Below are 17550 nucleotides of genomic sequence, written 5' to 3' on the forward strand. Positions count from 1 at the left end.
ACGAGAGCACTTTGGAGTTGTTGGATTGTGTATTTGATGAGTATTGAGGGACAGGGGACCTGTACCATTCACCTCCATTGTGTTCGCTGAGCAGCTCTCTGCCCCGCTGATCTCAAAACAACATGCACCAATAATTAAAGGTAATGAACGTACTGCTATGGCTATAGGGATTATGGCAATAGGCAAATTTCCCAAAATGTTGAACTATCCTTTTCAGGTTTTTGGCTTATTACATTAGAGCCAGGTTCCTAGTACCTCTCTGAGCAGCATCATAACTAAAACTGATGAGTATGAAACTATGATAAATGGCTGATTAGTGGTTAACTCTTCTAACTCGATTATTACACTGTATTACAGTACCCTCCCCCGAAAAAACAGTTTTTTTTTGAAAAAAAAAAAAAAAAACACAAGTGAAACTGCTGATCAATGCTTAAGGTGTTGCTGACCCCAAAGGTCAAATCTTAGCCAAGGGCAGAAATGACAGGGGGGGAGGAGGAGGAAGACAGCATAGGGAGAGGTGACACAAAGGGAGCTGGAATGCAATGGGTTAATCTGCTAAGAATCCCTCTCCCACGTGAACAAAGGAGAAAAGTGGGAGGTTGGGGGAACACAAAGGGTGACGAGAGGGTGAGGAGGGGGAGGGGAGTGTAGAGAGAGAGAGAGAGAGGGAGAGAGAGGGAGAGGGAGGGAGAGAGAGGGAGGGGGGGTCCATTCCCTAACCATCTGGATCCATTGTTTCAGGAACGGGGGTGAAGGATGGAGAGCTGGAGGAGGGGAGAGGGTAGAAGACGGGGAGGGAGGGGTCACGCCCTCCAAGAGTCTGGTCAACCACAAAACTGAGACCCTGCCCCTTCCAGAAGTCAGTTTTTAATCACAAATGAGGACGAGCACCAACTGTTACATTAACATCTTGTAATTTTCCAGGCACCCGAGTATTTGACTGTTTATGTCCGTCAGTTTCAAATATTGAAAATTGAATTATGGCATTTTCATAAGGAAGCAAACTATAAAAGCTCTAATGAAGCTGCTGTTTGTACATATGACAGTAATTACTTATGTAAGGTCAGGATGGACACTCTGGGGGTCGTGTACTTGATGGCCAAATAATTTCTGCTTTAGATGACTGATTTCATGTTTGTTTTGATAATAACACATTGAAAAAGAACTAGTATCTGTTTTTTTCTTGATGTATGAATCTAAATTGAAATCAAGAGTTGAAGTACCTGTGTGGAAATCACCTTTCTCAGTTTTGCATTGATTTTTGTTTTGTTTGATTGTTTTTTGGTATAACCCGTTTTTAAAAGTAATTGGGAAACGAACTGTTTGCCAAATTTGGTTTTCTTATTTCAAAATAAGAATTTGTTGGCCACCAAGTACGGCGACCCTCTAGAGCCCCATCAATCAGTGCATGTGTGGTGGGAATACAGTGTGAAACGTGTACTGTAATATTTCTAAATCTATACACCTTGAAAAAAAAAAAGAGAAAAAAAGCAAAACCTACCACCACCACGAATGGAGGAATCCAGGGGGCTCCCCTAATGTAATATTCTTCTCCCATCGAATCTGCAAGAGGAGAGGAGAGGAGAGGAGAGGAGAGGAGAGGAGAGGAGAGGAGAGGAGAGAAGAGAAGAGAAGAGAAGAGAAGAGAGTCAGTTGCAGCCACTAGAGAGAGGATTATGTCTGCAGGTCCAGGGGTTAAGAACATATAATCAGTCAGTCTCAAACTGTCAATGGCCTCGGACGTGAAGATAGGCATCTTTCTGGCTCTGTCGATCTCCATCTCTCCATCTCTCTTTGCTCTGTCCTGTTTCCCTTTTTATATGTGAAGTACATTCATGAATCTGGGAAACACCTCACTCATTCACTAGTGGCCTCTCTGCACTCGACACGGGGGGGGGGGGGGGGGGGGTGTGGAGGCTTGGAAATGTGTACAAAGAACAGAATACCTACGTAGGTTACATCCGTTGTTTTGACACCCTGGACTCCACATGGCCAACAGTGAGCACGATCTGGTGTAACTTTATAGAATCTCCTTATGAAATATTCACGCTACACCTTGCACTCTGATCATGTTTAGCATGTTTGCACTGACAGTGTATGAGTGTGAGGGCTCAAAGCTAGTAATAGCAAATAACGTGTTTTAGCGCTGACAAAAGCTCTTTTAACAGACCAACCAGTCCTTCAAACTAAATGACCATTCGGGTTGTTTTTTCATTTGACACCTTGATACAGCTCATGGGCCTGGTTTGATGTGGAACAAAAACTCCATAGATCATGCTTTCAGCAAAACTAAATACTTTGTTGTAAAATGTATAGACCGACCAGGGCCATATAAAATAAACAAAACTGACTGACCGGAAAATAATGGCAGCCTCCTATGTTTTAAGTCCAATGTTTCACTGACCCACCCAATACCTGTGGTAGGTGTAGGCCCGTCCCTAGCCTGCCTTTGATTGGCTAGTACATAGTTAGGTTTAGGCATGAGGAGTGAGACGAATGTTGGGTTTCGCACAAAAATACTCGAGCAAGCCAATTTAGAGAGAGGATACAGGTGTTGACGCCACTCAACCTCCAGCCATTAGAGGGCTTTTTCACCTGAACGTAAACATGCCATTTTGCTGAAAGACTGATGCTGTCTCACATTAGGATTAGATGATGCTTACCAATAATGGGTCAATAATCAAGGGTCGTAATGAGCTGCTTGGACCAGCAACCTACAGGTTGATATTTTTAAACAGAGTACAGTCTCTTATATTTGTAACTATCAGACAAATGTTTGATCGTCTTACCTCAGACAGGAAGGTCTGTGCGGACTTCTGTGCTCCCACATGTAGCAGGTACTCGTACACATATAACGCTAACCTGAAACAGAGAGGGGAAAACCATTAGTGACCAAACTTTGTTTTGTTTCTTAAAAGCGCTGTGATTCTTACTCACTAGATTCTCCTCATTTTGCATTTTAAGATCACAGTTTGGCAGCTCAACACCTTCTGGACACATCAAAAGTGAGCAGCCAAGGGTTCAAAGTTCTTTCGGTGCATTTGTGTTTGTGTTTTTACCACAGTTGTCTCTGCGCTCAGCTGCCTAGCTAACTTCTACCAGCTACCAGTGTGTGAGGTGTTTAGGGAACAAACGTTAATTGTAGCCACAGAAAATAACTTGGGTTACATCCCCTGCCCTCTAAACTGCATGAGTCTGTGCAAGCACATCAGTCACACGCCGTGCCACCCACCACCACAAGTAAGTAGTGGGTAACACTATAAATGAAAACAGTTGTTAAACAGGGGGAGCTTTTGCTCACCTCAGACATGTGCATGTTTATTTCCAACTATGTTCAGACTCGGGGATGATAAACAACTCGTAGCTGAAAACCTATGTAGGGCCAACCATAAGAACTTATCAGGAGTAAAGGGAATTGACAAAGAATCAGACCTATAAACAAAAGTGATAATTGTATTGGTATCAATGGAATCACCTGTACAAAAGCTTCTAGGTATGTCTACACATTCCTGAGTTACCGTAAATTTTCCTTTAATCAAAAAGAGACAGGTAATCTCGTCAGTAACTTTTGCAGATTGTTCAGTTTTTCCAAAACTGCCCATATGAAGCCTGAGTGTAAAATGTCCAAAAATCTCAGTGGTAAAATAACACTCACCAGCTTAAATGACAAATATGTTTGGACCAAATACACCAGATACTGACAGAAAAAGCTGTGGACGATAACGATTCCCACTGTAATTCCAACATTTTCAAAGCTTTGGCCAGATTTTTTTTTTTTTTTTTAAATCACTGCTATTGTAACGGGCCAGCCACACTTGAAAATGGCAATCCACCAGGGTCTATTAACAGACACAAGAACCATGCTGTGGAGTGGGAAACCCCCATTGGCCCAACATTGTACTCCTAACTCCTTCACTTAGCAGTGTTTAATAGGCTGTTAATGGACCATCAATCGACCGGCAGCGTGGATATGACAGTGTCCTGTGTGCCGAGAGCAGACAGTCCTCTGACAGGCCAATAAGGTCCTAATGAGAAGGACAGTAGCTCAGTGTCATAGTCCCCATCATTAGTCAATGTACTGATCAATGAAACATGGTTTTGAGATAATCAGGCTGTTGTGCAGTTTGTTTTTAAACCACTGACGGTCTTTTGCCTTTGCAGTGCCGTCTTTTCTCACACTGCTATCAAACGGTAGGGAAGGCAATGTCTTTTAAAGTGAATTAAGTGCATTTATGCTTCTTCAGATGATGTATACATGTGTAATAAAAAGTTGGGATAGGATGCTGATAAACTCTCACCAACCCCATATATTACAGAAATCAAATACAATAGGTTTTCCTACATTTCCTACATAACATTTGCCAATGATGAATGTGTGTATGCACATTGTCTGCTGTTACACCATTCCTTGGTGTTATAATACAGAGAAGTGAATATTTGAAGGTTTAGACTGTTGCTGGGACAAAACAGGACAATTGATGACATCACTTTTTGTTCTAATATGACGAGATGAGAGTTTTTCAATGTTTTATGGTGTTTCATTGACCAATTAATTAATCAAGGGAATAATCTGTGATCATAATCATAATAAGGTGATTTGAAGTGCAGATTTGTGAAGAGTTACACATTTGGGTTGAGTGATTTCTCTACTTTTTGATTCTTCTATTGGATGTTCTACTACGCTTATTGTTAGTGTTTCCTATGATTGCATACAGATTTTTTATTGCTCTGTGGATGTGTTTTATGAATGCCCATTTAGGAACAAGTGTTGCAAATTAGTTGCAGTTATGAACGCTATGATGTATGGCATTAGGCTGTGTGGTTAATAGTCTACGCGTGTGTCTCTATAAAAATAACCATGAATACATAACTGAGAACAAACATAAATGTCCACATGGGGGATAGTAAAGCACTGCACACGTGTCAGGGAGAGTCGAGCCTAAAACGCACTTGTGTTCAGTTGCCATTTCTGCTAAGTGGTTGAAGTCAAGATGAAGATGAGGCGGGCACACCGAAGCAACAGAAACACCGATAACTGCTCGAGTGTGTTGTGATGGAGATGTGATCTGTGTCTGACCTGCTCTTATCTCTAATGGTAATTCTAAAATGATGGAAAACATTTATATACATTGTTAGTATGCAAATTGAGTCTATGAATATAAAGATATGAATAGGTAAATAGACAGTAGCTGTAGAATGGAGCTGATGGTCCATGCTTGATCACAACATAGACAGTGAACAAGCCATCCCAGGATGCAAACTTCAGCTATTATTATACCCTTTTTGACACCACCACTGTGGTTGAACAAACGCACAGCATTGCACCCACCACCACAGAAACCGAAACCAAAACTTTTTCTTAATAATTACGTAATCCAATTCAGTCGAATTCTACAGTGCGTGAAACGACTGTTGCAGATGGCCCGGTCTCTCTGTAGGATGATGACCACAAATTGACATCCGATAAAAAAAAGTATTGTGCTATGTATAGGTCGATTGCGGGGTGAACATTGCATTCGCGACATACGCGTTTGGTGGAAAGCGTGCCATGCTGCTCGGAAAGTAATAAATAGCTGAGGGTGTGCCCCTCTTGCAGATAGTCGCCAAGATAAGAAAACATACATGAGCAAGCAGACATCCAGACATGCAGATGAACAAACAAACAGAGCAGAAGTGGCCTTGAGTTCTAAAGCTTCCTGGAGGGATTTGCGCTGGTTAATAATATTCTACTGTAAATAAATCCATCATACTGCACAAGAAAAACACATCCACCATCAGGAATACATCCTGGCTACATCCACTTGTTTAATTCAACACAGACAGTGGGACAGATTGGTTGTTTCACAAATGACCGATGTACTTAGGAGCCTGGAGACTGCAGATCTGCGCACACACACGCACACACACACACACATTTAGACAGGGGAATCTGACCACTTTCTGAGGCTCCCAGCAATTTGTAGGTCACAAAGCTCTCTGTGACCGCTGGTGTAGAGTGTAAGTCACTGCCACTTGCAGGTCAGTCTAGTATACTGGACCACACATACACCTGCACTGCACTCACACACACACACACACACACACCCTGAAGCATTTCACCTATGCACTTTGTTGGTTTCTAATCACACCTACAGTACAATTCTTTGCATCTGCGCAGTTTAAGCATTAAGGCTCACAGGAAGCTTTGGGATACACCGAGAGCTTCAACTGAAACCGTTTGCATCACCTCGTACACTGACGCTTTACTGGCTTGCTTACATGTACAATCCCCCATCAGAGTTTGACTAGCGAGGAATAGTTAAAAACTTTGTCCTTTGTCTGGGGATATGAGGATCACACTGCAGATCCCCCCCCCCCAAGAGGCCTTCAATGAAATTTTTATGTGTAGTGTGTGTGTGTATTTTTGTGTGGGCTGCAAAAGGGGCTGCGTGTGTGTGCACCTGGCCTACTGCATTATTAAAGCTCAGGAGCTAGCTCATAGAAAAGGAGGGGAAGTTTGAGGAGAAGAAGAGGGAGAAGGTATGGGGCTAGCAGAGCACAGAGAGGAGAAGAAATAGTTTTGACTGGAGCGTAAGAGGGGGCATGCCCCATTTTTATAGAGGAAGAAACAGTAGGAGGTACAGGGGATCAGAGGAGCAGTCAAGTCACGATGAAGAGAGAAAAAAGGACGGTGGGGGTTGATTTTGACAGCCAGAATGTTAAATTATATTCAAAAGGAAAGGTGAGGGGGAAAAAAAACCTTAAAGATAGCTCCAACCACCCTTACTCCAGAGTTTTTAAGATTGTATCGCCTGGTGACAAAGTTTCTCATCGCATGGCTGGAAGTGGAAATAACCTCTACTCATTTCTGGTTTCTGCACCTTCGCCGTCCTTTATCATGCCGAAACTACAATTTCCTCCTCCATCACACCATGTGAGGTGACCTCCTGACCCCCTTCCCCGCCATTCCCTCTTATGTTCCGAGAAGGGGGACATCAGTGCGTGCATACGCTTAATCCCATAGAGTGAGAAATCTCCCCCGATGTACACCGGTGGCACACCTGACATCCTGCCTGAGGCCCCCGACAAAACCCCCTCTTTAAACATGGATGAGTCTGCCCACCATATCTCCCTCTCTTCTGTCTCTTTCTTTCTCCTCTGTCTCTCTCAACTCTGACGCAAAGCTGAGAGCAGCTGCTTCAGTCTGTCTCAATAATTCAACATTGAAGCGAGGGATGAGGACTTTGAGGAGCAGCAAAAGGATGGGGGAGCCAGAGTCAGGAGGCAGATGAAGACAGGCGTTAGAAGAAGCATAAAGCATATGAATATGGGTTCACATAAAGAGCCATGGTCGGGGTGAGGTTAAGGTAATGAGGTGTCTGCCGATCTTCATGCAAACATTTAACAGTGTGACAATTCTGTCCTCGCCTCAGTTCCCCAAAATTTGCTGAGTGGTCCAGCAAGTCAGAGTGAGCTTTTTACTGGTGTTCAGGCTGGCCACTGTGAGGAATAAAGCCACTTAACGCACACACCTGCGTGGAAGCTCTTACCTTTAGATTATTTAACAGTTATCCAACAACAACTATTACACACTATTACCACAACAGCAGGCTCTGAATCCATAAAATCTTACAAAAGTTTAAAGAAAGCATGTGCAGGTCTGAGGTGGCTTTGTTAACAAGAGACTAATGAACAAATGAAGTTCGCTGCAGGTGCTGGTTTCTACTTCACAACAAGTGCATAAAAATGGTTGGTAAAAGAAACATTTCAGATCGATTTGGAAGCTCTGTGTGCTTGTGAAAGTGTCGGTCACCGTGCGGCATGCATCTCCCGAGCGAACAACAGGCATCGAGACAGAGGCATGCAGACAAAGGGATTGGAGGGCTACAGCTCTCGAAGCTAACACCACCTTAAGTTTTCCTGACAAAACAGCCACGGGGAAGCCTGCGTTTTTTTTTTTAGGGAGGGGGGAGGTTTATGATAGCGAAGCGTTGGCGCCAGTTCTTTGCAAATCTATCCCCGGCACCGGTCCCTGCAACTCGGGGTGACTGTGGAAAATCTGTACGGGCCACAAAAGTTATGAGGCGCAGCTCCCCTTTGCACTGGTGGTGGTGGCGGTGGGGGGATCGCAGCGGCGTCTCTCCGCTGACGGAGCGAGCGCACACACACATGGATACAATGTAGAGCCCGGCGCGTTCTGATTATGGAACGCGAAACAATTCTAGAACACGTTCCTGTGCCATTTTGTAACAAAGCCCCAAACAGCTGTATTCTATTTTTACCTGCCGCTTCAGCGAGAGAGGCGACACAAAGCCAAGCTAGCTACAATGCACGGCGGCGTCACTCTCAACGCATTGTTCCCCCCTCTCTCTCTCCCTCTCACTGGGGCGAGGAGAGAGGAGATGGAACTTAAGTGCGATCTCCATCAATGCTCTTCGCAGGACTGAGAAAGAAAGAAAGAAAGAAAAAAAAACACAGCAAGCCCACCCCGAGTGCACATTTTTACGCGTTATTGCTGGAAAACACGTGCAAGCAACACTCTCGCTTTGTGGAGGTGGTGCAACTTTTAGTCGTTAAAACTGCCACTCTCTGTTTTGCATGAGAAAGAAACAAGAAAAACAAGAGTGAAACTGGCAATGGAGCTAGCCGACCGAGCTAACTTAGCAGCCCATGCCTGTGTAGTTTTTTTAGGAGGGATGCAAGAGGCAGGGGTGCGGGCAAAGTGGCGAAACACAACGAATAAACTACCACGGCATCACTTTTATGGGCTTGCACGTTAACATAAAGAGGTGGCAGAGCGTGCGCACCTCTGCTGAAGTGACTGAGCTGCCTCACATCAGTTAGCAACTTTAGCTACCTAGCAGCACACTCGTCTTGACTGGATCTCTGTTGTGACAGTGCAATAATTTACTTACTTTTCTCTTGCTTGACTATCGGAGGGGACCACAGCTCCTTTACCCTTGCCGTACATCTTGGAGGCTGTTCTGATACTTTATTTTATCCCACTCGACACCTGTCAAAGAAAGCTACCAGGAAAACCTACTATCTCCATAGCTACCCAGTTAGTGTTGTCTCCCTATCTCTCCCTTGCGCTCTCTTTGCTCCGGTTTCCTTTTTTTTCTACATCCCCAACATTGCCCACAAATCAGGCAGGGTTTCAGCCGGGGGTAACTTGAAACAGTCCACTGGTGGAGCTTTTTTTTTTTTTCAATCGCTGTTCCTGGATTCAGCTCACGCCCCCCCTGTTGTGAGACGGTGGGGGCTTCTTAAAGGCACAGTGTCTCAGTTTTTGTCTACTTCGCTCAAGTTCAAGTTCTCTTCTGAAGGCCTTCAAGTTTGAAGCTTACATTACTGCTTTGTTCATATACCACGCCAAATAGCTCATACTTAGGCTACTGCTGTTACTGTTCTGACGCCTTTATTTTAACCACGTATATGGCTGTAACCTAATGGTACCTACGTTGCACTGTTGTTCTTGACCTAATGTCATACCAAAAGGGCACTTGATTGGTGCAAATGTGCACCCCCAGTTGATTTACATGCCCCTTAAGTGCCACTATGTTCGGCCTAAGAATCTATATCTAGTGTGGCTTTAGGGCAACCATAAACCTCGACCAAACGGGCCTCATTATTTTTCACCCCGAACCTCAGATAGTCCGCGCAAACCACTGATTGAGGTTATTAACTTACCTGATTACATAACTCTAAATAGAGGGGGACCAAACTGAGGTTCAGGAACTACCAACATAGGTTGAGGCAGTAGCCTACATAAATAATTGAAAAGAAGTTTTAATTTGGTTTAGTTTAACCATTTAATTTTGTTGTTATTGGATGTAGAGGAAGGCAATGCCAATGAATTGACATTGGTCTGTTTTGTTAATCTCTTTCTCATTCTTTTTGACCTGTAGTCATTTTATTCAGGTAGGCCTATAGCACTTCATTAGCTTTACTGTTTCGAATATCCATGCACATTTGATCCAAACAGTTAAAACACAAAACGGCCAACACAGAATGCTTTGTGTAGAAGAAAACATCCACAGACTTGGTTTCATGTAATAAAATCTAAAATTTCACGAGCACATTCACAACCATACAGTAGGTTCCTGTTTTGTTACTTTAGCATTAAAAATACTAACACAAAAACAAATGCAACATACTGTAATCCTTAATATGGTCCCTGATTTACCCTCTAAACAGTTTGCTAGCATAATGTTGACGGTCAAATAACATTTTAATCATGATTATATTAACAAAGGATGATACAGTCCTTGCACATATTGTTATTCAATATCCAGGTATGGTGCTGGCACTTGGTAGCGATGTATAACTCTGTGTCATGTCCCTTTAAGAGTGTGTAGAGGGCAGTTGCAGAGTTTGTGTGTACATATGTGTGTGTATATGTGTGTAAGGCAGGGACAGGCAGTGTGTTCTCTTTTCGTGCTACTTGCTGTGGGAAGGGCACAGCTGACTGTCTGTGTGCGGTGTATGTATGTGTGGAGACAAGCGCATGTATTTGTGTGTACGTGAGAGAGAGAAAGAGGAGGGAAGATAGAGAAAATACATTTCTGTATATGGCAAGGCTTTTTTTGATATGAGAATACAAACACCTCATGATGAGCAGACATAGAATGAAAAGAGAGGATAAAATATACAGGATGAACAGAAAGAAATAACATGAGTGAGAAGCATTTTCTTCATAAACGGCAAGAATTTTCCCTGGTGAACTAGTGTATGTTACATATAGCAACACATGCTGAAAGATGCAGTAGACAAACAGAGTAACACGGTTTTACAAGTGACATACTAAGTGCTGACATTGTCTTTACAATATGTATAAATTGAAATCAGAAAAACACAGAGCAAGGAAAACACCTCAGATTTCTTTGTTTCAATTGTGTAGAATCGCTGCTTGATTTCACATTGGGGGAGAATAGTTGCCACCAATCTATCTGGCTGTGCATTGTAATTCTTCTCAACTTTAATTATAATCTTTTAATATTTACATGTAGGCTATTATTTATTTAACATCCTCGCTAAACTGGTTCACACTGGTACATTTGTCCACACCAGCATTTTCACGATTTATTGACACTCTCCATCCACCATGAAATACCAAATGCATTACCTTTAAGTTGATATGTCTTCCTTTTTTATCTTTGAAATCAGCAGGTGTAGTTATACAGTGTTTAATACAGCGAAACTTACAGTTTAGTTCTCCTGAAAATGAGAACTAAACTCATGACGACTGAATGAACATTAAAAATAGACATTGAAAATAAACCTCATAAACCTCAGATGTATTTCAAGGTATCACATAGTCATCTGAGAATTTGAACATTCAAATGAGTCAAACAGGACACAAGAACATCTTATGTCTTATCATTTCCCAAAAGTTTTGTTTTCTCCTATCCACACTAAATGTGAGGCTGGAAGCCATTTTCAAATAAAGAAAGACAGTGTGAAGTGAAGACTGAGACAGTGAACGGGATGCATTTTTGAATATCAATTTAGCCGACGCAGTGTGAGAGAGAACGAGAACGAGAGAAACTGATGTTGTAGGTATCTTCTAAGCTCTATAGACCACAAACTCTATCACTGTCTCATCATAGCACCAGTATTGATCCAAGAACCCAATGATCCCCGGGAACACTGGCTATTCCTCCTTTTGCACAGAAGAAAAACACAAGCAGTGTCGTCATGTGTTGTTGCCTCCATTTTTTTTTTTTTTACCAAAATGCAGATAAGGTTGTTGGTGTTTTGTCCCCATTCTTCTGTCCTGTCCATCCATCTTTCAAGTGCACCAGACTTCAATAGCATTTTGGATTTGTCACGTGTAATTTGATAATTCAGCTCCTACCATGTATGGTCACTCTAAAAGGTCGAAATGCACCGCGATACGTTAATTCTCACATATCATCACTTTTAATTTTTTCTCACAATACTGAAAGATGATTTTGAAGCCAACTGACCAATAGATCCAATTACATCTCTCACAGCCTCAAACTGTGTTTTTTATTTGGTATGATTAATTGTTAAATAGTTTTTTTCCCCTATACTTATGACCATGTGTATCATTGTTAACTGTTTTTTTAAATGTCAATGTATGTTAGTTTGTCCTGACATGTAAAAACCCCAAGTCTTTAGTTCATTGTTTGGTTTTCGGCACCTGGCAATGCTGCCCCACGAACTTTTATCATCCCTCTCTCCATCCCATCCTACTGTATCTCCATCCCTCCCTTGTTTCTCCCCCTGGTATCATTCTCTCCATCTTGCCTCATCACTCTCTTCTTCCTTCTCTTCCACATCATCGTCCTCTCCTCTGACCCACTTTCCTGCCTTCTTGCCACTATCTCCCTCTGTTCTTGTTCGTGCACCCACATCCTTCATCTCTATCTCTCTCTGTCTCCCTCTCTCCTCCCCCTTCCTCTTCTCCCTTCATTTCAGTCTTTCCTCTTCATGTCTCCTGCTTGTGTTCATGCTTCTCCACCCTCACACACGTCCTCCTTCTGTTTCTTCTTCTTCTTCTTTCTGCTTCTTCTAGCTCTGCACCTCTCTCCACCATTTCTTCATTTCTCTTCCACCTCCTGCATCACCTTCTCTCTCGTTCTACTCCTCTCCCTATGGTGCATCTCCATCCCTCCTTCCTTACATGCAGCCTCACTGAATATTCTCACTCTCACTCTTTTCTCTCCTATTCCCTACCTTCTCCCTTTTCCCCTCTCCCCTGCATCCTTCTTCCTTGTATTTCCCTCCTCCTCCTCCTCCTTCTCTTCTCCTCCTCCTCCCTTCTCCTCTTTTCTCCTTCCACTATGAGTCATTTTGTGCTCTCCGTGCTCCCCTCACTACGCCACAGAGCCACTCAGGACAGACATTCATCAGCGGCCTGAGATGATAGATGCTGCTCACCACAGCTCCAGCAGCCAGTTAGCCTGGGGTGATGCCTTATGCATACAGATATCACCTGGCTAGCTGTAGTCTGTAGCGCCTCAACCAGGATCGAATACACACAAATGCTCTCAAGTTTGCACACATACACACACACACACAAACATGCACATACACACAGTGCTGCCTGGTGTCTATACTGGCTCTGTGCGGAGAGACAAAGTTTGGAATATGTAAAAATGTAGTGGTAAGTGTTCTTACACTTTAATAAAGTGAGTAAAAGTGCACAGGCATTAATGTTAGAATATATTGTATGTGTGTGTGTATACATATGTGTGTGTGCACTGGAGATTGTTAGGTATGTAAATTCCAGGGGAGTTAGGTTAATTGGGTCTGAAAAAGAGGTGGGTGTGTCTCTCTCCTCTATGACAAGCTTATTTACATAGCAAAGCTGTAATTACCCTAACGAAGCCCCTATCCTATCAGTGAGAGTGCACACACACACACACACACACATACACTCACAGACACACATGTGCAATTCCCAAACAGGTTTGAGCTCAATCATGCCAAACCTGTATTTTTCATCACTCCAGATCCCTCTCAGAGGCATTCCATTCACATGTTCGTTTCTAATTGAATGGCATCCTTTGCAGTGCCAATCAGTCGGTTTGTTGGAATTTCTGTATCAGAGCTCATTGGCTTCTTAGAGAGACATGGGACCCGTTCCAGCACTTAGCAATCACTTCCTTCCTTCTCAACCCCCTAAAGTATTCTTTTGTAAAAAAAAAAACTATAAAAACTAAAAAAAACAGGCTTTCCCTTTGTGAGTTACAGTTAATGTAGCTTTGTGTCATATCGATTTAAGTAAAAAAATGTCTAAGTCATTGTTACAGAAAATGAGACGATGTAAGAATAGCGGTGACATTTGGAGGAATCGTTATCCATCAAACCAGCTAGATTTAATACAAACTCACATTCTCTGTGTAAAGAGGCATGTTCGATCAAATAGTTAACACAATAATTAAAGGTACAGTATGTAAGAAATCTAAAGCAACTGGCCGTAAAATCCTCCTAATATGTCACAGAGACTCAGGAATAATGTTCATATAACATGATGAACTCACCAACAACAATAGTACAGCCAGAGTATTCGCATTAAAAATCTTTTTTTGCAGACTGCAAATCCTGTTTATGTTTTGAATTTACGTGTTTACATGTTGCGCCACCTAGCCTTCTCTCCCAGTCACGGCGGCGTCAGTGGCATTTCAGCCTCTGGTCTGGTCCACTGAGCTGCCGCTACGACTGGGAGAAAAAATGAGATCGCTGTGTTTTGAATTTGACTGCAGTAACCGTTTTTGGCCACATTCTTACATATTGCACCTTTAAACCACAAACCTTTACCTATCACTGTGCTGGTTTTGGACAAGGTGTCAGTAGAGTTGGTATTTCACCATGAGCCAAGCTGGAAGCTGGAACCCAACAAACAGGTTTGGAGATAAATCTGGGGATTGTAAGATGGACAGAAAGAACAGGAGAAGAGGTATGAGAATCCAGATTTTTGTTCCACATGTTTTTTTTTTTTGTTTTTTTTTACAAATTGCTGTGTAACTTTTATCTCTCCAGGTCTCTAAAATTTACAATGCGTGCACGCTCGCCAAATTCACAACAACAGAGAAGAATTCCAGCATGAATGTTGAATATCAGCGCACAACACTGATCATAAAAAAAATCTGTTGTTTTTGATACTAAAATGTTGCAAAGAAAACACTTTTTTTTAGCATTTATATGTTAGGTGGTTGAATTGATGATTCACCTAAAAAACAAAAAGTCATGCGCCATCTCATTCAACTGGTATCTAGAAATGAGGTCAATTCAATTATACTTGCAAGGTTTGTAGATAATAACCACCTAGGTGTGCTCAGACTGAACATAAGTGACACGATTACAAATGAATTCGGGAACACAAAGACATGAATAGACAGGTCTATATGCAAATTCACCACGAGTGATGTAGGTTACATTGGTGTGTCTGCAAACGTGTGAATTGTTGCTCCTATCCCTGAAGTGTAATATGACATGTCACGGATGTAAGAAGACAAGAAGAAATAACAATGTTGGCACGTTGGCTGTTTGAGCAGAATAAACACGGACTTTGGATTGGAGCCACGTTCTATCAAAGAAATAGTTCCTGTGACAATAGTTAACACTAGGCGATCTGGTTTTGAAATGAATTTAAGTGTTTTTTGAGCTACGAGTTGAAATTCCATTCAACTCCACTTACTCCACTGGTGCAAAAAAAAACAACAACTATCTATTGGCACCACTCAAAAGTGCAAGTGAAGAAATGTGCTGTTTCGTTAGTTGACCCTTTACATTTCTCCATCATGGTAGCTGCACTGTGAATGCCTCATCTTCATGTCAAGATATCCATGTGCCAAGGTGTCAGATACCCAGACAACCACTGGCCTTTACCAACTGTTCTTATGGACGATGTTTCTGCATTATTGAGAGGATTTGTCCTTTAAACAAGATGCAATTAAAACCCACAACTGGCAGCTTTACCCAGGCAGCACCCAGTGCGCCCATCGCCTCCCTCAGCCTCTGCCCTTCCCTCTCTCTGCACTTCCTATTCCAACAGGAATTTAATCTTTCAAGCCATCGTTGTTTTTCCTCTCCCCTATTTTTACTGCCGCTGCTGCTGCTTGGAAGACCACAGACTGCCTCTGTATGCTGATGCCCCCCCTCTCGTCTCCCCCCACCCCCTCCTTCTCCGAGCCTGTCTCTCTCTCTCTCTCTCTCTCTCTCTCTCTCTCCCTCTCTTTCTGTATCTCTATTTGTCTAACTCTCTAATGCTCCCCGTCTCTCTACGTGTCTCTCTTCCTCTGCTCTCTGTCCTCACCCCCCCTTCCCCTCACTTGTTCTCTTCTCTACTTCTTCACTCCTTCTCTCCCCTCCTTACCCCCTCCCCCCACCCACTCACCACCACAACCACCACACACGCACACACACACACGCGCGCGCACGCACACACACACTCACACTTTTCCTTTTTTTCTCCCTCCTGTCTGTCTATCTGCTGTTTCGTAGCTCTGCTGTACGTGCCACAGATTCAGATGGCAGTCAAATGGTAGACGGAGACAAACACGAAGACACATGCATGCAATTACATGCTCACACACACACACACACACACACATGCAAATGCGCAGACTGGCAACTGCATGCACGGACAGACTCACACCTACACACAAATTTGTGCAAAGTCACATGCACACACACACACACACACACCTGCACATACAGATGTGTACGTTTAGTTGTACAAGTATTTCAGTCACCTCCCTCGGTCAGTTTAGTAGGGAGGATATTACTCTTCTAACACAAAGCTATCAGAAAACAGAATGCAGGAAATATTAATGAGAACGGAGACTTTTCTGAGAGATTAAAAATGAAGAAAGAGGGAGTTGTGGAAGAAGTTGGAATATGGTGCAGTGAAGCGAAAACAGTATGAAAAGTAGACTTTTCAGGTGTCAGTGCGCATGTTGTCACGGAAGTATATGATACTATTTGTGTACTGCACTGTTTTAATGTTTGGGTGAGAGGGAGACAGCGACACCACGAGAAAGAGAGGGGTGGGGGGTGGGGGTGGCAGAGAGGGAGAAACAGAGAGGAAAGAGGTCAGTCTGCGCTTATGAAACATTTTCTAACCTAACCCGGCCTATTTCTGACAGGGCAGGACTGTGGACTTGCAGTCAGACACACAAGTTCCCAGGGTTGACGTCGACATGCCTTCAGGGTCTGACACACATAAACACACCAGGGAAGATTCAGACATGCACACATACTGTACTGTGAGCATCTGAGATACTGTAGTAGCATGTAACTTTACAGTCTCACACTTTTATCAGCCAGAGGGGCCTGAATTGAAATCCCATCTGACCTTGGAAAAAAAAAAAAAAACCTTGTCCGAAAGTGTTAAAGCCTGTTCATTTCTATTTCAGTTTATTTTTTGAATGCTATGCTACTTTTTTTGTGTGAATCGAGCAACATAATTTGGAAAATACATTCATTCACTTTCTTTGAGTTACATGAGCAGATTGTGGTTACATATGGAGCTAGGACACATTTAGCTTAGCTTAGCATAAAGACTGGAAACAAAGGGAAACAGTTAGCCTGGCTCTGTCAGAATTTGGAAATTACACCTAGCAGCACATCTACAGCTCATAGAGTAACATTTACCTCAATCTGTATTCAATCCCCTAACCCTAACCCTAACCATAACCCTACACACAAACAGAAAAAAAGCTGAAGTGAAGCAGTCTGTCAGCAGTTGCATTACAAAGCCGAACCCTAACCCCACAATTTACTAAGCCCAGCCCACTCCTGTAGCTTTGCAACTTTGACGACATACAACACATTTAAAAGTGTAATCTTCAGGCACTGTGTCTTTGTGTAGGTGCACTGTTGTGGCGCATTGTAGTCTATTTCTTATTTACTTGTAATGCTGGGAACTCACTGCTTCTGGTTGCTGTTTGCCAACACAGTTTGTCCACCTTTCTGTTTGCATTAAAGAAATTGAATAATCATTGAGGTTTTTGGGTGTAGGTAGGCAGGTTTTTTAATTGTTTAACTCGCTATGCTGAGTTAATTGTTAGCCAGCTCCATATTCAAAGGTACTAAAGT

The 17550-nt window shown here is 42.7% G+C and overlaps 1 protein-coding gene across 3 annotated transcripts in view; it reads right to left on the reverse strand.

The window, feature by feature from the left end:
* Positions 1-9085, reverse strand: part of LOC311005631 (single-stranded DNA-binding protein 3) — a 36821-nt gene extending 27736 nt beyond the window's left edge. For all 3 annotated transcript variants that reach the window (XM_083998116.1, XM_083998115.1, XM_083998114.1), the window contains exons 1-3: positions 8895-9085; positions 2790-2862; positions 1502-1563 (exon numbers count right to left, since the gene is read on the reverse strand). In XM_083998116.1, the coding sequence (XP_083854242.1) occupies positions 1502-1563; positions 2790-2862; positions 8895-8950 (191 nt within the window). In that variant the 5' untranslated portion in view covers positions 8951-9085. The remainder of the gene's footprint in view (positions 1-1501; positions 1564-2789; positions 2863-8894) is intronic.
* Positions 9086-17550: the final 8465 nt, after the last annotated feature.

Source organism: Trachurus trachurus (genome assembly GCF_905171665.1).
Source record: "Trachurus trachurus genome assembly, chromosome: 22".
Classification (NCBI taxonomy): domain Eukaryota; kingdom Metazoa; phylum Chordata; class Actinopteri; order Carangiformes; family Carangidae; genus Trachurus; species Trachurus trachurus.